The following is an 18,714-nucleotide window of genomic DNA, read 5'->3' on the forward strand; positions in this document are numbered from 1 at the left end:
GCCGCTGAGCCTGCGCGTCTGGACCCTGTGCTCCGCAACGGGAGAGGCCACAGCAGCGAGAGGCCCGCGGACCCCAAAAAAAAAAAAAGAAAGAAAGAAAGAAAGAGCACATCAAGTATACAGGCAGGGGAAGCGATCATTTAGGACAAGTACACCTGACTTAACACGTGTCAGATGCTTGAATCCTCACGCCAGGCCTCAGATGTTGGTGCTACTGGTACCCCAGTCCTCAGACAGGAAAACCGAGGCCCACAGTTGTTATGTGATGAACTGAGGATACCAACCCAGATCCTTGATTATCATTACACTACATTGCCCGCCCACCCTCCAAAGGGCGGAAGTATCAGTCTGGACAACATTGCACCTCAGTTCAGAAGATACCAGCCTAAAATTCTGTAAAAATTCTAAAATTCTGCAAAGAATTTGCCACCCAACCAAGTGGTCGCGTGTGTCCTAGGAACATAAATATATTCTCAATTAGGCAGAAAGTTAAATATAATGCAAACACATGCTGCTTTTCTTTAGCAAAATGATTTCATTTTGTACAGTTGCATTTCACAAAAGGAGATAACAGATGTGCATATTTTTGTGATCATTTACATGTGGTGATATTTATTAGGACTGTAAGAAAGTTTCTGGTGAAGTTCCCACTAGATCAGGAATTCCTTCGAGTGGGGGCTGTCATCTTGTCTTGGGGTCCCACACACTACTTGGGTCATAGCAGGTCACACTGAAGTGTGGACTGGCTTAGAACAACCCAAATCAATAGCAGAGAATCAGGGTCAGGTGAGGCCATCTGTGTATCATAGGCTTCATTCCTACCAATGAGGGGTAGGAAATCTGCAACTACACTGGCTCAGACATCACAAAGAAACAACACAACACCCGCAGGCATACTTTTTGATCAGGGCTATGAAACAAAGGCCCTCCTTTGGGGCGGGTGTCCACTCTTGCCTTGTGAGGTCTCTAACTTTGTGCTGAGCTGCTAGGACCACTTCAGTGTCATCTGCCCTACAGATCTTCTGGACAAGGATCCTTCAACTGAAAGCTCAGCCTCTTAAAGGAACTGGACTTGCAGGGTGAGCCCTCTGAAGAGCCTGTGCCCAGCCCAGTGAAGAGCTCTTCAGGACATCAAAAGCCCCACATTCATTGGTGAGGCAACAGCTAAGGTCCACTCGGCCTCAGTATCCCTTTTGACTGCACTGGTCACTGCTACTGGACGCCCAAATGTCTGGTCATTTGTTTCTTCAAGATACAGAAGCCTTTTTCCACCAAGCTTCAGTCTCCTCCATGTAAGCCTTTGGTAGAGTCCTTCCGGCTGTATCTTTGGGCTCCCGCTTGCATTTTATGGGTTCTGACAGTAACAGGAGAGGTGGGACTAACATATCAGCATTTGGTGTTAAAAACCTTTTTCATCACCTCACACCCATCGGGTTGGCTACTATCACCGAAACAATAAAACAAGTGTTGATAAGGATGTGGAGAAATTGGAACCTTTTGCCACTGTTGCCAGGAATGTAAATGGTGCAGCCACTGTGAAAAGCAGTATGGCAGTTCCTCAAAAAAAATTTTTTTAAAGAATTACTTACAGGATCTATCAACTCCACTTCTGAGTATACATCCCAGATAACTGAAATCAGGCTCTTTGAGAGAGATGTGTACACCCAGTTCATTATTCAGAAACGCTAAAAGGCAGAAGCAACCTAAGTATCCATCAACAGATTAACGGATAAACAAACTGTATACAGGCGTACCTTGGAGACACTGCGGGTTTGATTTGGGTCACCACAATAAAGCCAATATCGCAACAAAGTGAGTCACACACATTTTTTGGTTTCCCAGTGCATATAAAAGTTATGGCTACACTCTACTGTAGTCTATCAAGTGTACAATAATATCACTGTGTCTAAAAGAAATGTCACATATCTTAATTTAAAAATACTTTATTGCTAACCATCATCTGACAATGCATGGTTGTCATGAACTTTCAATTTATTTAAAAAAATGCAATATCTATGAAATGCAATAAAGTGAAGCACAATAAACAAGATATGTCTGTATATCCACACGGCAGAATATTATTCAGCTTGAAAAAGGGAGTAATTCTATCACTGTTTTTGAAGAAAGCAAACTTAAAATTATTGTAAATTTTAATTAGATAAATAAATGTAAGGGTATCCAGGAAGTTTAAAAAAAAAAAAGTGTATATATCTGAGGAGGAAGATATGTAGAATATTCCTACTAGGTATTAAAGTTTATTATAAAATCATAGTACTTAAAGATTTATGATACTCCTTTAGGAATAGACAAATCAATGGAAGAGAATAGGAAGCCCCTAAATAGACCCAAGTGTATTGGGAATTTGAAATGCAACCCAGATGGCATCTCAAAGCAGTAGAGAACAGAGTATTAATAAGTGTTGCTGGAAATGGCTAGCACTTTGGAAAACAAAGCTGCATACACCACTAATTTTATCCAGATAAATATCAGATGGATTGTATTCATCTGCTAGGGCTGCCATAACAGAATACCACGGGCTGTGTGGCTTAAACGATAGAAATTTGTGTTCTCACAATTGTGGAGGCTCCAAGTCCAAGGTTAAGGTGCCGGCAGGGTTGTCTGGTGAGGCCTCTCTCCTTCGGTTGCAGACAGCTGCCTTCACACTGTGTCCTCACACGGCCTTTCCTCTGTGCTCACGTCAAGAGAGAGCCTCCTAGATTCTCTTCCTCTTCTTATGAACACACTCAATCCTACTGGATTGGGGTCCCGCCCTTATGACCTCAGCTAGCCTGAATTACAGTCATCCCTTGGTATCCCCAGTAAGGGACTGGTTCCAGGACCCTCCTCAGATACCAAAATTCAAGGATGCTCAAGTCCCTTATATAAAATGGTGTAGTATTTGCATATAACCTACACACCTCCTCCCATATACTTTAAATCACCTCTAGATTACTTATAATACTTAATACAATGGAAATGCTATGTAAACAGTTTTAAACACAACATAAATGCTGTGTAAATAGTTGCTGGTATGCAGCAAATTCAAGTTTTGCATGTTGGGAGTTCCTGGATTTTTTTGTTTTGAACATTTTCCATCCGTGTTTGGTTGAATCCACTGACACAGAACCCATGAATACAGAGGACCGACTGTATCTCTGTGGAGGCCTTCCAAATACAGTTACATCGGGGGTGCTGTCCTTAAAAAGAAAAGTCAGCTATTTTACCAGCAAAGATGGGTTCATTTGGGAATAGTACTTAATAGACTTGAAATTCAGGACAAGCATGCTACAGCAAAAACTATAGGCAAGTCCAGCAAACAAAGGAGAGGAATGTTATTTTATAGAGAAAAAGGAAGACGCTGGGAGGGTTGTTTTGAATGGAAGTCCTTTGGAGAAAAGTGAGAGTTCAGGGTGACAGTAGTTTCTCATTGGCCGAGTGTGCTGGGGTAGTTGATTTCTTGTAGGAGATGTCCTGTTGGGGCTTGTGATTGAGGAGTCTTTTCCTGTTGCTGGTTCTTCTGTTGGGGTTTGAACTTGACAATGCTTCCAGTAATTGACTTGAGTGGTACTTCGTGACTTCATGAGAGCTCCCCCTGCTGGCCTCCTCGCTCCATTTTTTTTTTTTTTTTTTTTTTTTTGTTCTTATGAACACACTCAATCCTACTGGATTGGGGTCCCGCCCTTATGACCTCAGCTAGCCTGAATTACAGTCATCCCTTGGTATCCCCAGTAAGGGACTGGTTCCAGGACCCTCCTCAGATACCAAAATTCAAGGATGCTCAAGTCCCTTATATAAAATGGTGTAGTATTTGCATATAACCTACACACCTCCTCCCATATACTTTAAATCACCTCTAGATTACTTATAATACTTAATACAATGGAAATGCTATGTAAACAGTTTTAAACACAACATAAATGCTGTGTAAATAGTTGCTGGTATGCAGCAAATTCAAGTTTTGCATGTTGGGAGTTCCTGGATTTTTTTGTTTTGAACATTTTCCATCCGTGTTTGGTTGAATCCACTGACACAGAACCCATGAATACAGAGGACCGACTGTATCTCTGTGGAGGCCTTCCAAATACAGTTACATCGGGGGTGCTGTCCTTAAAAAGAAAAGTCAGCTATTTTACCAGCAAAGATGGGTTCATTTGGGAATAGTACTTAATAGACTTGAAATTCAGGACAAGCATGCTACAGCAAAAACTATAGGCAAGTCCAGCAAACAAAGGAGAGGAATGTTATTTTATAGAGAAAAAGGAAGACGCTGGGAGGGTTGTTTTGAATGGAAGTCCTTTGGAGAAAAGTGAGAGTTCAGGGTGACAGTAGTTTCTCATTGGCCGAGTGTGCTGGGGTAGTTGATTTCTTGTAGGAGATGTCCTGTTGGGGCTTGTGATTGAGGAGTCTTTTCCTGTTGCTGGTTCTTCTGTTGGGGTTTGAACTTGACAATGCTTCCAGTAATTGACTTGAGTGGTACTTCGTGACTTCATGAGAGCTCCCCCTGCTGGCCTCCTCGCTCCTTTTTTTTTTTTTTTTTTTTTTGGCCTCCTCGCTCCATTTTAATGAGGCTTCCCTTTATTAATTTTTACGGGGGTATGGCTTCAACCTCTGAGTTTGGGGAAACACATTTCAGTTCATAACTTCAATCAGAGATTTAAATATAACAAACAGAACCATAAAAATACTAGGAAAATAGGAGCAAGTATTTTTATAATGTGAGTTTGGGAAGGCCAAGCATGTTACAAAATCCACAGTTCATTAAGTAAAAGTTTTGGCTGGATTTTTAAAAACATTCTATAGGTAAAAATCTCCCAATTAACAAATTAAGAAAAATATTTGCTACCTGAATAACAAAAGGTTAATTTCATTAAATTTAATTTCTCTGAAAAATCAATAAGATAAAAAAGAGCCCCCTTTTCTTTAAAAAAAATGCACAAACAGCATGAATAGGCAATTTAAAAAGGAGAGATGTAAAGGGTCAAATATATGAAGAGACATTTACCTTCAAAAATAATATAAGAATTGTGCCTCCGAAAAACACTGAGATCCACTTGGAAAAAAAAAAAAGCAAACTACTGAGATCCAGGCTATTGACGTTTTTAATTTTTGCTGAAATCCAGTGTCATCCATCAACTGTTAAAGGAAGTGAGCAGTTGTTTTGATAGCTGGAGTGGAAACTGGTACCATCTTCCCAAAGGGTAGTTTGGAATATGTGTCAAAATATTTATTGTTCACACTCTGACCCAGCATTCTCACTTCTAGGAATTTACCCAAAGGAGAATCTCATAAATAATAAAGGACAGTAAGAATTTCATCAGAGCACTGTTATAATGTCAAAAAATTGTATTTTTGTCCATCAATAGGGATTTGTTAAATAGTGTTGATGAAAAATTAATCAATCGATCTAAGAAAGAAATGGAAATTTTTATTGGAACCAAATTGAGGATTATAACCCGGGAAGAGCATCTCAGAAAGCTCTGAGAACTGTTCCACCCTTTACAAGTCAAAGCAGAGTTATATGTTTTTTGAGACAGAGGGCTGTACATCAAATGATGGATTATTGACAGTTTGCATAATACGGATCTGTTGTCTTGTTGATGCTAGGAGAATGTTGCACTTTATGGTTGCGAGGTATTTCTGTGGAAGGGGAGGTTTGCGTGATGCATAATGCGCATACACAGTGCACAGTGCAGGGAGAGAGGCGGCCAAATGGCAGAGAAAATTTTTTATGTCTAAGTTTTTCTTGTCTTGCCATAAAATATGAATTTTATTTCACATAAGTTATATATAGGCAGTGTTATAGCATCATTAAATGATGTACATCTGTGTGTACTGAGTGAAAAGCATATTGCAGAACAGCATGTGAGATTGTATGTACAAAGACGGAAAGTAAGATGTCTTCAAAGATGTTCACCAAAATGTTGCCTCCAATGGCAGGGTTTCCATTGATTTTTATTTCCATCTTTCTACTTTTGGAGTAATTTTACAAACAAATAAGGATTTTTATTGTAATAAAGACAACAAAGTGTCACCGCCACTACCACCACCACCACCACCGCCCCCGAGGACTCAATTACTCCCTCCTCTGAAGGGGGCAGGGTGTGCCACGTGAGGTGACCACATAGTGCAGGAAACAGAAACAGGGACTCCTGTTCTTTCCACGCAGGATCTCACCACTGCACCATCAGCCTAAGCCACTTGTATTTCAAACCCAGGAGTGTTGTTGTTTTTTTACTACTGTCAGTTAAGTTAAACAAATTCAGTTATCTTCATGTGCATTGTTCATTTCGTGTACAGTCTCTGTCTTCCTCCCTATTCCTTAGGTATTAACAGCCAAATGCAAAATCTGACCATATTTTTAAGTAAACACACGGCACAGAAATCATAAATGATATTCCAAATTTTAGTGTGAGTTCGCTTGGGATTGTCTTTGTACTAATGGTTCTCTCCAACAGCCTGGATAACCCAGAGCTGTTTGGTGGAGCCAAATGGTAAGTGTCCGGAAATTTGCCGACACAGCCCTTTCGGCATTAGTGTTGTGACTCTTGCTTCACATTTGATTGTTTATTTTTAAAATAAATTTATTTATTTATTTATTTTTGGCTGCATTGGGTCTTCATTGCTGCACGCGAGCTTTCTCTAGTTGCAGTGACTACTCTTCGTTGTGGTGCGCGGGCTTCTCATTGCCGTGGCTTCTCTTGTTGCGGAGCATGGGCTCTAGGTACACGGGCTTCAGTAGTTGTGGTGTGCGGGCTTCAGTAGTTGTGGCTCGCGGGCTCTGGAGCGCAGGCTCAGTAGTTGTGGCGCACGGGCTTAGTTGCTGTGCGGCATGTGGGATCTTCCCGGGCCAGGGCTCGAACCTGTGTTCCCTGTGTTGGCAGGTGGATTCTTAACCACTGCACCACCAGAGAAGTCCCTCACGTTAGTATTTGAACCAGGGCTCTTTCCTCATAATTCTTCTAACAGATATGTCTTTAACGCATATTATTATTATGTTTTTCTAGCCCTTCCTAAGAGGTGTGGCCGTGCTGCCAGTTTGTGAATTCTTTGGAAAGAGCAAAATGTGTTTTTTATGGTTTTATTTTTCCAGAAGATAAAACATGCACTATTAAGTTTCTGAAGCCAAAGCACAAAATTCTGAAGCCAAAGCCAGTAGTTGTTCAAACAAAAGAAGAGTGAGGCTCAAATGGTATTCCCTGTGAACAAGTGAGAAAGAGCAGAACTGGGGAGATCATCATGTTCTGATAGGTCATAGGTGGACGATTGAAAGGGTCTGGCGAGGGCTGCCCTGGTGGCGCAGTGGTTGAGAGTCCGCCTGCCGATGCAGCGCACGCGGGCTCGTGCACCGGTCCGAGAAGATCCCACGTGCCGCGGAGCGGCTGGGCCCGTGAGCCGTGGCCGCTGAGCCTGCGCGTCCGGAGCCTGTGCTCCACAACAGTGAGAGGCCCGCGTACCAAAACAAACAAACAAAAAAGGGTCTGACGAAATCCAGGAAAGGGATGTAATTAAGATGATAGATGATATTAAGGTGGGAAGAATGGCATTTCTAAAAGAAAATAAATATAAATTATGTCACATGACCCGCCAAAAGTCTAGAGGCAGTGCTAATAGATTTTTCCTTTTCGATAGGTCTCGTCTGAACTCTGTAGCAACCCTTTATCAATCCGGCTTCTGCTAGTTTAGCAATTTTGATTTAACCCTTTTGTTCATTTTCCCTTCCTCTGCCAGAAGCATTTATAATCCTCACCCAGACCTTTAGAAATTAAATGATTCAGATGATAACTGTCTACAATCAAATTTAGAAATAAAATCAAAAAAAGGGGGATACGAATGAGCACTTCTAGAACAGGCATCAGATAAAAGGAAAGGAATCTTTGAATTAAATCAGAGAGTAGAATGTGAGAGTAGAACAAGAACATGAAGGATTTCCCTGGCGGCGCAGTGGTTAAGAATCCGCCTGCCAATGCAGGGGACACAGGTTCGAGCCCTGGTCCGGGAAGATCCCACATGCCGCGGAGCAACTAAGCCCGTGCGCCACAACTACTGAGCCCACGTTCCACAGCTACTGAAGCTGGCGTGCCTAGAGCCTGTGCTCCGCAACCAGAGAAGCCACTGCAGTGAGAAGCCCACGTGCAGCAACGAAGAGAGTAGCCCCTGCTCGACGCAACTAGAGAAAAGCCTGTGCTCAGCAACGAAGATGCAATGCAGCCAAAAATAAATAAATAAATTTATTTAAAAAAAAAAAAAAGAAAGAACGTGAAGAGTGCCTTGCACTTCAAGAGGACGTTTTGGGTGGAGGCACCACAGGCATCAAATTGCCATGATCATTTCTGAGAAATGACTTCATGTCTATGGCTCAAACACCCTTCCCACCCTACCAGAAAGTAGCCAAGTGAATAATGAAATAATAATACACTGTATGTATAATAGCATCTGTTATATCATTTAGCCACAAACCACCAGGTATTGCTATTCCCGTTTACAGGAGTGGAAACTGAGTGCCCGGATGACATAGCTCAGCAGTGCTGAGTGCAGCTCTGTCAGGGACATTGCTTTTTGACTCCCAACCCCATGCTTCCTCTCTAAGAGATGCTGTTGCTTTCTAGAATCCCTAGAGCTAGAACCCGCTTGTTATGTTCATCTTTCACCCCTATGTCAGCCCCAGAAACCTCTTGAGTGACTCACTAGTTTCTGTCACCACATAAATTACTCTTTTGGCAAACTTGCAAAATGACTGAATTATGGCTTCCTTTGTGGTAACTTGAGATATATCAAAGCTAAGAGGTGGTCAGAGTCATATAGGACACATAGCAACCTGTTGGAAGTGTTTGGTTAAGTCAAGGTCCAGGGTAGACCTGGGTCAGTCATTCTAAACAAGCTGAGAGCTTTGCAGTTCTGGTGGTGAAGACCATGTAATGACAAGCTCTTACACTTAGATTAACTTGGAGATATTAAAACTCTCTTTCAGGCATCTTAGAATTACCTCTTAATGTGCAATCACCTTCTGATGTGGGAAAAAACCATTATGCTGGTGATAGGAAACAGCAGCTAATCCTCTATTCTGGACATTTGACTTTAGAATTCAGAGAGGAACTCTCTGTTATATTATTCATTGATTCACACGTATCTCCCAAGCCCGCTGGTTTCCTCTGGGAATAACCTTACTCCCAACTAGATGCTATTTGTGGCCTAGAACCCAATGATTGAGAATTATCTGTATTGATCTGGATCAATACAAAATAGTTGCTGGGAACCACTGGAAGCCAAATGTCTGCTATAACAGAATACCATAGACTAGGTAGCTTAAATAGCAGAAATTCATTTTGCACAGCTCTGTAGGCTGGGAAGTCTGAGACCAGGGTGCCAGCATGGTCAGGTTCTGGTGAGGGCTCTCTTCCTGACTTACAGATGGCCACCTTCTTGCTATGACCTCACATGGAAGGGAGAGAGAGAGAGAGAGAGAGAGAGAGAGAGAGAGAGAGAGAGAGAGAGATTCTCTCTCATGTCTCTCATAAGGGCACTAATCCTGTTACCAACCAGGGATCTTGGCCTTCTTAATCAATAGAAATTGATCAGAGGCCAGACAAGAAATTCAGGCAGGGCTTTATTGGGGGCCCTGCTGCAGCTGGGGGGTGGGGGTGAGAGCAAGTAACAGGTTCCCTTGCTTGCTTGCTTGCTTGCTCCCTGAGGCAGGGGGCGAGCTTGTTACTTACATGGGGTGAGGATAGGGGCAGGTCCAGGGGTCGGGCTGGAGGGGCGGCTTAGGTGGTTTGCCCACCCCTTGGTGATGCTGTGTGCAGGGAGCATGCGCAGTACCCTGCTTTTGCTCCTGACACCCTTTTTTCTGCTCCCGGCTCTGCAGAAGTGGCAGTTGGGGTTTGGGTCTTTTTGTATCTTTTAGTCCATAATTTTCCCCAACTGCACTTTTTACAGTTATTTTTAGTCCCTTATAGTTTCCCTGTTGCTTGGGGAGACGTTTGTCCAGGTGCAAACATTCAGCAAAGGGTCCCAGGTCCCAGGCCTGTCTCAATCCCATTCATGAGGGTTCAACCCTCATGACCTAATTACCTACCAAAAGCCCCACCTCCAAAGATCATCACATTGGAGACATGTGAACTTGGGGGGTGGTGGGAGGACAGACACATTCAGCCCATAGCATGATAATTTGGAAGTATCTTGAGAATGCCCTTAAAAACTGGTATGTTGATCTCAAATACTCTCCAGCATTAGAAGAAAGAAAAAATTCACAAGGATTCACCCTGTAGTGTTAGCTCAGGACTTAGAGGTGAGGCATAAACCTGTGATGTCCTCAGGATTCTACTAGGGATAAATGGCATATGATTTCTGCTGTTGGAGTGTGTACCAAGTTTGACCTTGTGAAAGATACCATTGCACAATGCAGGCTGCAACCTGGCTGTGCTCTTGACTGTAATCCTGCTTTGTTTTCTTGGGGTGGAGGGAGGAACAGGCAGAGCCATCAAGGATGATTGTAATTGATTCCAAGTAGTATTGTTAAATGGACCAGGACTGCTGAGAAATAGGTGTGAGTCACTCCACTTTAGATGCAAAGGGTAAATGCAGTGGGTGTCACAGCCAGAATAGTAATTATGTCATCTGCCTTGTCCAGGAATGTGATTTAGTAATTGCAACATTTTCTCCCCATCATTGAAGCTTGTAATTATAGTACAACTAACGGGATTATGTGCTAACTTGGGCTGTTTCAATCACCTCTTTTATTCTGCAATGTAATGGTAAAATTCCACAGTTGTTCCCAGGCTGCTGATTCTTTTCAACATCTGTTATCTTGTAACTTCAGTACTAAGGAGAGGAGGCAAAAATTCTCTGGGCATTTCATAACAGAGGCCCTTAGGCAGAGCAGACTTCAGGCTTGATGAGAAAGCATAAACAGTAAGGGAGTTTCACATTTCCAACCATAATAAAATTTTCCCTTTGAAAGTGAATCGTCTATTTTATGTTTCAAAGATGGCAGATGTTTCTGGGATATGATGAAGTCTGCAAGCCATATTTTATATGCACTGAAGGAAACTTTCAACCATAGAAATCAATCTAGGGCTGATTAAGGAAACCCTCTCTTTCAATCTAAGGAGCAGATTTAGGTTAATTAATGCCTGGATACTAAACTGTATGTTAGGATGTCACCTTTCATGTGGAAGGCTCATTAAGATGTTCATTACGGGACTTCCCTGGCGGCTCAGTGGTTAAGAATCTGCCTGCCAATGCAGGGGACACGGGTTCGAACCCTGGTCCGGGAAGATCCCACATACCACGGAGCAACTAACCCCGTGAGCCACAACTACTGACCCTGCGCTCTAGGGCCCGCGAGCCACAACCACTGAGCCCGCGAGCCACAACTACTGAAGCCCGTGAGCCTAGAGCCCGTGCTGCGCATCAGGAGAAGCCACTGCAAGGAGAAGCCCGCGCACCGCAATGAAGAGTAGCCCCCGCTCGCCGCAACTAGAGAAAGCCCACGCACAGCAACGAAGACCCAATGCGCTCAAAAATAAATAAATAAATAATTTTTTAAAACCTATATATATATTAAAAAAAAAAACTATAAAGGTGTTCATTACATGTATGTATCTTTTCAGATCCCATTACAACAAACTTCAGGGGTTATCCAAGATATTTTGGCTATACAGGAATAAAGGGACCTTAGGCACTGCATGAAATAAAGCTGATAGCGAAGGTGGAAAAAGGTGGAAAACTCCCTTTTGTTGTAAGATGACTTACACGCTCGTATACCATACTGTCCAGTGTTCTCAATAATCTGAGTGCATCTAGGAAGCTAAAATTGCGTGGAGCTAACCCAGACCCACACATTTGGTCTTAAACTGGGCGCCAATTGCTGGGCGCTAATACTGACTTGATTCCAACTTCATTCCTGTTGTACAGGTGCACGGATAGGACTCTGCAATCCAGAGGCGTGCAGTTATAACTAAGCAAACACATCTGTGATCCTAAAATAACAACAACAACAGCAACAACAACAACAGCAAAAGGAGGCAATCTAAGAACAGCTTGTTTTCTTGAAAGAAAAATTGTGGCATTTCAAGTGTAGTGTCACCTTTGGAGGTGACAGAAAAATGCCTAAATTAGACCTGCTTGGAGCTAGCGAGGCCAGACATTAACAACATGGTTTTCAGGGCGTCATAGACACGGGGCTGGGAGGGGAGCAGATACACAGCTGTGAGACCGGAAGGAGACCCAGCCCCATCTCGCCTCCGCGGGCGTCCCCCAACGCCCCATTTTTCTGAACCCTCTCCTCCCATGTCCTGGCCTGATGGTTGGCGATGCAGCGCCCCCTTGCGGTTGCTCCCGGGAAGTTACACTCGTCAAATCCACCCACGATGGATGGATCTGAACATGGAAACTGATCAAGGGGAAGGAAGCTGTAATGTTGGGATTGGTTGTTAGCAAGCCAACTTCGGACCGGGTGGATCGTGTTGTTAATAGGTAAACTGAAGCGCAGTAAAATTTTCGAAAAGTTTATTTAGGCCTACGTGGAGTCGAATCCGGCAACGCCAAACCAAAGTTAGCCGTCCACCGACAGGCACAGGGCAAGGTGTTTATAGAGAAGATGCTGAAGCAAAGCAGCTGTTAGGTATAGCTTAAGCGGTTGTCTCAGGTGGGAAGACCTAGCTGGCTGTTTGTGATTGGTCTTAAGTTTCACTTTCTCAAATTCTCAGGCTTCTTGGTTTTGGTTAGTTTACGAAGGCTACTAAGGAATTAGAGCCAACTCGGTGTAATAGCGTCCTTGTTTAATTCTCTAACAGCGTGTAATGTAGGTCACAGCCTAGAGGGAGGAGTCTCAGGGTGACATTGGCAGCGTCCATCCAGTCACTCCCCAGGGCACAGGGAGAGAAGAAAGCCAGTCCCAGCTGAGGACACTCACCTGTTAGGGTTTCCTTGGCAAGACTGTCCCTGGATTAAACAAATGACCTAAGAAACTTTAGTTGCAAGACTCTTTTCCTACTGGTCACGTGAGTTCCCAGGTAGCTGGTCTACAAGGAGAGTGTGCTGGCCCAGCAGACGAGAACTTTCCAGGCCACCTTAAAGTTTCCATAAGCAGTTGACCAGGCCGCTGCTGCACCATTTAGCTTCTGGGGCCAGACTGCTTAGCTTCAAGTTCTGGTCCTCTCTCTTACTAGTTGTATGACCTTGGGCAAATTTCTTAACTTTCCTGCATCAGTTTCCTCGTCTGTAAAGTGGCTTTAAGAATAGTACTTAGGGGCTTCCCTGGTGGCACAGTGGTTGAGAGTCCGCCTGCCGATGCAGGGGACATGGGTTCACGGCCTGGTCCGGGAAGATCCCGCATGCCGCGGGGCGGCTGGGCCCGTGAGCCATGGCCGCTGAGCCTGTGCGTCCGGAGCCTGTGCTCCGCAACGGGAGAGGCCACAACAGTGAGAGGCCCGCGTACCGCAAAAAAAAAAAAAGAATAGTACTTAGAAGAATTAAATGAGATCATACATAGGATGGTGCATTTAGCACAGGGCCTGGCACATAATAAGCACTCAGTAAATGTTAGCTATTGTTTTTATTAATGGTTTTATACAGCTGTCTCTGCCACAGGAGATGAGCCATTCTTGGCATGCCAGAAAATCGTGTTTCTGGGTTCAGATGGCTGGGACCAGCCTCTGGATAAAGGAGGCAGGTTGACCAAGGTAACTGCCCCTGTGTGGAAGTGGATGGGGTACTCAGACACCCCTGTCTCCCTGCCCTTGTTCATGGCCCTGCAGTGGTGTGCAGCTATTCTCCTGTGATGTTTTAGCACATACTGATTATTTTAGTGACTTTATAATTTTTTAGCTCTTCTCAGTTAGATCTTTAGAGGACAAAAACCCTGTCTTATTTTCTCCCCTATGCCCTCTCAATTAGCTAAAAGATGGACACTCAGTAAATACTTCCCAGATGAGATGATAAAGTTTATAGAGAATTCAGAACAAATGGAAGCATGTCCCAAAAAACGAAATTGATGGGGAAAATGAAAACTAGAAAACTAGAGAGAGGATGTTAAGACATCCTTAAATGAACCATGTGGAAGAGCTCACTGAAGTCAGAGCTAAGAGGACAGGTGGCTCTTAGGGGAAGAAAGTCCCAAGACTGCCGCCCTCTTGTGTGTGCGGGCCTGGGCAGCAGTGTAGACCAGTTCGCAGTGGTTGCCAGAGAAGCCACTGGATGACTTCCGTGGTCACCCTAACAAGGTGGCCACGGAGAAGACCCCATGCCTCTCTGGGCCCTGGGAGAAGCCTGGAATGGAGAGTAGGGGATCGTGACTAAGGCAGTCAGGGGAGAGCACTTGGCTTTGGATCAGAAGGTGGAAGTCAGCGTGCTGTGTGCCGAGCGCCATCTCTCAGCTCCATGCCCACGCGCTCACTCTGTGATTCTGGTTCTCTTGTGTGTCCATCACAGCTTTGTGGGCTTCGGAGTCAGCTTCCCTGCTCATGTGCTCTAGTCCCTTGTGATGGCTTCACAGGCCCCCTGCAGGCCTATATTTGTGGCCTCACCTGGGAGATTCCTGTATGTGTGTCCTGTAAATCACTGCAAACTTCATTCTCATTCAACCCAACATCCATTTATTTAGGATTTAAAATATTGCTGTGGTGCTATTAGAGCTCAAATTACAGACTGTTTAGAGTAAACAGGATCTTGGAGATTTCTAACTCACCCAGTCTTACAAATGAAGAAACTAAAGCTCAGAGAGTTTGAGTTACTTACCCAAGGTCACACAGGCATCTTGGGGGCAGAGATGAATGGGGAAGCCTGATGCTCCATTCCACACTCCCAACAAATGTAGACTTTGTCAGGATTTAGGTTGACTCATCGGCTCAACTTTTAGTTGTTTCATTCAAAGGAAAAATTCATTACATATCTCTTCTGGAATTCTTTGTAAGATTCCAGGCACTGCTAAAATAGGTAGGTCTGGGCTGGAAATCAGAAGAAGAATTTCTGTAAAATTTTGGAAGATGGGCCAGTTTTTAAAACCTGATGGAAGGTGTATGGCTTGTACATACTGGGGCTTTCGAACATTTTTCATTCACTTGTGGAGTGTTTTTTCATGCTGGAGAAGATTTAGACATTGAATGTACAAAAAGGATTAACTTTGCCTGCTATATACTTACCCTGGCCTGTAGCCTCTAATAAGCACAAGCTAATGGGGCAGGATGATAATTCACAGACCACTCATTTGCCAGACACGTGACATAGACCACGGGCAAAATGAGCTTCCTCTTGGCGAATGCTTCTCGGCACCTGGCCTTCTCCCAGCAACTCCTCCCCTGGAACTCCTGGAGTTGTGCTGGGGGGTAGTTTGATCCACAGTGGCCAGGTGTCAGGAGGCTTCCGATAAGCCTGGAAGGAAAATGGAAAGGGTGTTCTGGTCAGGAGCAACTGTCTCCTCAGGGGAGCGGCCATTCCAAGTTCAACATGTGCTTATATGTGCGTTCTATATAATGTGCTTATGATCTGTGTTCTGTTGAGGAGGAATAAGTGGCTGCGTTGGTCATGAGAGTAGATTGCAGTAAAACAATGACAATAATAACTACAGTCATACTGGCTTGGCTTGATCCAGCACTCGGCTTTATCCTGCTAGAAATGGTTTCGCAGAGTAATGGTGGGGCTCCTGGCCTGGAGCTTCCACTTATCCCTCATTTGAGAGGAGGATGAGGCAGTCTGGACCTTCCTGATGGCCCCTCATTCCTCTCTCACTATTGATCTACTCTACCACCAGGCGACATCTCTTTGTGTTACCTAGCCTGCGCTTGTACTGCTCGATGCACAGCAGGCCAATAAGTCGAGAGATGAGGTGTTGGGGCATGGAAGGTGACTTTATTCAGAAAGCCAGCAGACCAAGAAGACAGTGGACTACTGTCCCCAAGAACCATCTTCCCTGGAGTGAGAATTCAGGCTTCTTTTATACTAAAGGGGCGGGGGTGTGGCTGGTTGTTGCAGACTTATTCACGTAGGAATCTTTTGTTTTTGCACCTGTCCCCATAGGGCAGGTCACAGTGTTCCTATAAACCTCCAACAAGACAACTGTTGTCCTCTGTTCTGCAACATTTTATCTCTATATGAATGGAAAGGTGTTTTACCTTTAAAGGTCAGAGCTTTGAGAATAGGCTCTCCTGTATATTTCGGGCTACAGGCAACATTCTTTACAGAAGGTGCAGAGCCAGCCTGACTAAGCACAGGAAACAGAGCACAGGGTTAGAGCTAAAGGAACAGATCCCATATGGAGTCATGTTTGTTCTTCTCTATCACATTTCCTTGGAAGCATGTTTCAAAACCTGTCTCCTCTGGGTTTGCACAAGTCCACTCTCCAGACCACGGAGTGGCCTTGCCGTTGGTGGTGCACGTGACACAGCCTGTCCTTGCGCTTGTCCACTCTCCAGAAGGACACCTCTGCCTTGGACCCACCGTGAACCAGCCTCTAACCCTGCACCTGTGCTGTGTCCCCCCGCCCAGGTCTCCCAGGCAGCAGCGGACCTCCTGGCGTACTGTGAAGCTCACGTGCGGGAGGACCCTCTCATCATTCCAGTGCCTGCGTCAGAAAACCCCTTCCGAGAGAAGAAGTTCTTTTGTACCATCCTCTGACTCTGTTTGCTATGAAAACGTCTCCTTTTCTGTCCGTAAAATCCCTTGTAGAGACTGCGCATGCTCATAGCTTTAGGGAGCTCTCCCCACCCCCACGCCCACCCAACCAGGATTGCCCAGGCCTGTCTCCTCTTTTCATTGGTTTTCTTCACTGCATTCTATTTCACTTTTTCTTTTCATTTTCATGTTATTTTCATTATTAGAAAACGAAAGAGACATTTTTGTAGCCAAATAACAAATGTGCCAAGTAAAACTAAGTATGGGTTTAAGGGCTTAAATTTTTTTAACATCAATTCCCAAGTTTACATAGGTCAAGTGTATACATTTCAGTGGATAATTTATTGAGAAGAGATAATTTATTGAGAAGTGGATAATTTATTGAGAAGAGAAAACAGTCCCCCATTCGTGATCATTCAGTGTCAAATTAGATCATTTTGACCAACTGAAGTATATGGGTAAAGTTTCCATCTCTTCCTGGAGAGAGCAGTTCTGGAAGTTCTCTATTTCCTGCTTTTCTGTCATCCTATTTAAAGAAGAAATAACCTGCATCATCGGATGGTTTTCTAAACGTGGGTCATCCTGGGGCCTTGTGGCCCAGCCCCTGATGGAGGGTCCAGACCCCTGTTTCCCACTGATTGTCATTGATCCCTTTGGAGGTGGTCCTTCTACAAATGTAGGTGTTGGGTGGATACTGGAGTGTGCTTAACTGTAAATGTCACACCATTACATCTGTTTATGTGCACCAGCCAGGCGGGCCAGGGGCACATGTCTTCTCTCCAAATGCCAACTTATCCTGCTCCCTCCATATTCTGCCTCCACTTTTTCCCTCTTTTTCCTTCTCCTCCTCGCTTCCTTGCATCCCTCCATGAGATGCTTTTTGTCCTTTTACTACACCTTTTCCTTCCAAACCTATGGCGTGTTGTGTGGCTTGCCCCTTGTGACGTATCCCTGAACTCATTGCTGCCCTTAAAGGCAAGTTCATGAACATGCACTGTGAGACATGCAAACACGTGGATGAGCCCCTCGCCCCCTAGCAATCGCCGGGGGCTGATGAAGCTGCCTGTAGCGGGCAGTTGTCATATGGTGTTTCTAGCTTGGCTGTCCAGCACCTGACCCTTTTCCTAAAGGGGGAAATCATGAAATCACCCCTATGTATAAATGTAGGGATGCAGTGCCCCCAGCACAGTGGCTGCCGAAGTGGGGAGGTCTTCTCTCTCAGGTGCATCCCCTTTTCCAGCACCAGACCGGCCAGTGACCCAGGGTGAACTCCTTGGACTCCCATGCTTGGAATTGTGAACTTGGTGCAAGTGACACAGAAATTAAGGGATGCTGAGATTCGTTTCATGGGAGCTGTGGTGGTCCAGGGGTGGCAGTGGTCCAGCAGGGCAAGTGTCTAGGATTGGCAGGCTGCAGGGGTGGTGAGTCCACTGGTAGTAGTGTCCAGGGATGGCAGAGTGCTGAGCAGACCGTTTCTGCTTCGTTTCTTGGCCCCCACCCATCTTCCCAGGTTAGCTTTCTGTCAATTCTGTGAGCCGCCAACCTCCATCCAATAAATTCCTCATTCTTCTGTGAAATAGCTTGGGTTGAATGTACATATCATATGGCCTAAAAACTCCACTCCTGTACCCGACAGAAATGTGTACGTATATTCACCAAAAGAAATGTACTAGAATGTTCACAGAAGCACTGTTCATAATAACCCTGAACTGGAAAGTACCCAGATGCCCATGTTGAATGGCTAAATTATGGTATATTTGCATAGTGAAGTCCTACACAGCAAGGAGAAGGGGTGCCCCTGCAGCCACCCACACAGCACCACGTAAGTCTCATGAGAGGAGGCAAGTTCGTGCTGTATGGTTCCATTTATATCAAGTGTCAGACCCGGCAAAGTTCACCTCTGCTGTTGCAAGTAGGGATATGAGTTACTCTTGGGGGGATGGTAACCAGACGGGCACAAGGGAGATTGTCGGACCTTCTGTTCCTTGATCAGGTTGCTGGTCACCTGGGCATATCTAGTTTGTGAAAATTCTTCGAGCTGTACACTTGTGGTTTGTGCCCTTTTCTGTATGGATGTCGTACTTCAATAAAAAGTTGGTTTTGTGC

At 44.5% G+C, this 18,714-nt stretch overlaps 1 protein-coding gene across 1 annotated transcript in view; it reads left to right on the forward strand.

The window, feature by feature from the left end:
* The window catches only part of GNG4 (G protein subunit gamma 4), a 29,442-nt gene extending 12,831 nt beyond the window's left edge, over positions 1–16,611 (forward strand). The window contains exon 2 of the mRNA XM_007452945.1: positions 16,483–16,611. Within this exon, the coding sequence (XP_007453007.1) occupies positions 16,483–16,611 (129 nt within the window). The remainder of the gene's footprint in view (positions 1–16,482) is intronic.
* The last annotated feature ends 2,103 nt before the right edge of the window (positions 16,612–18,714 follow it).

Source organism: Lipotes vexillifer, unplaced genomic scaffold (genome assembly GCF_000442215.2).
Source record: "Lipotes vexillifer unplaced genomic scaffold, Lipotes_vexillifer_v1.1 scaffold1088, whole genome shotgun sequence".
Classification (NCBI taxonomy): domain Eukaryota; kingdom Metazoa; phylum Chordata; class Mammalia; order Artiodactyla; family Lipotidae; genus Lipotes; species Lipotes vexillifer.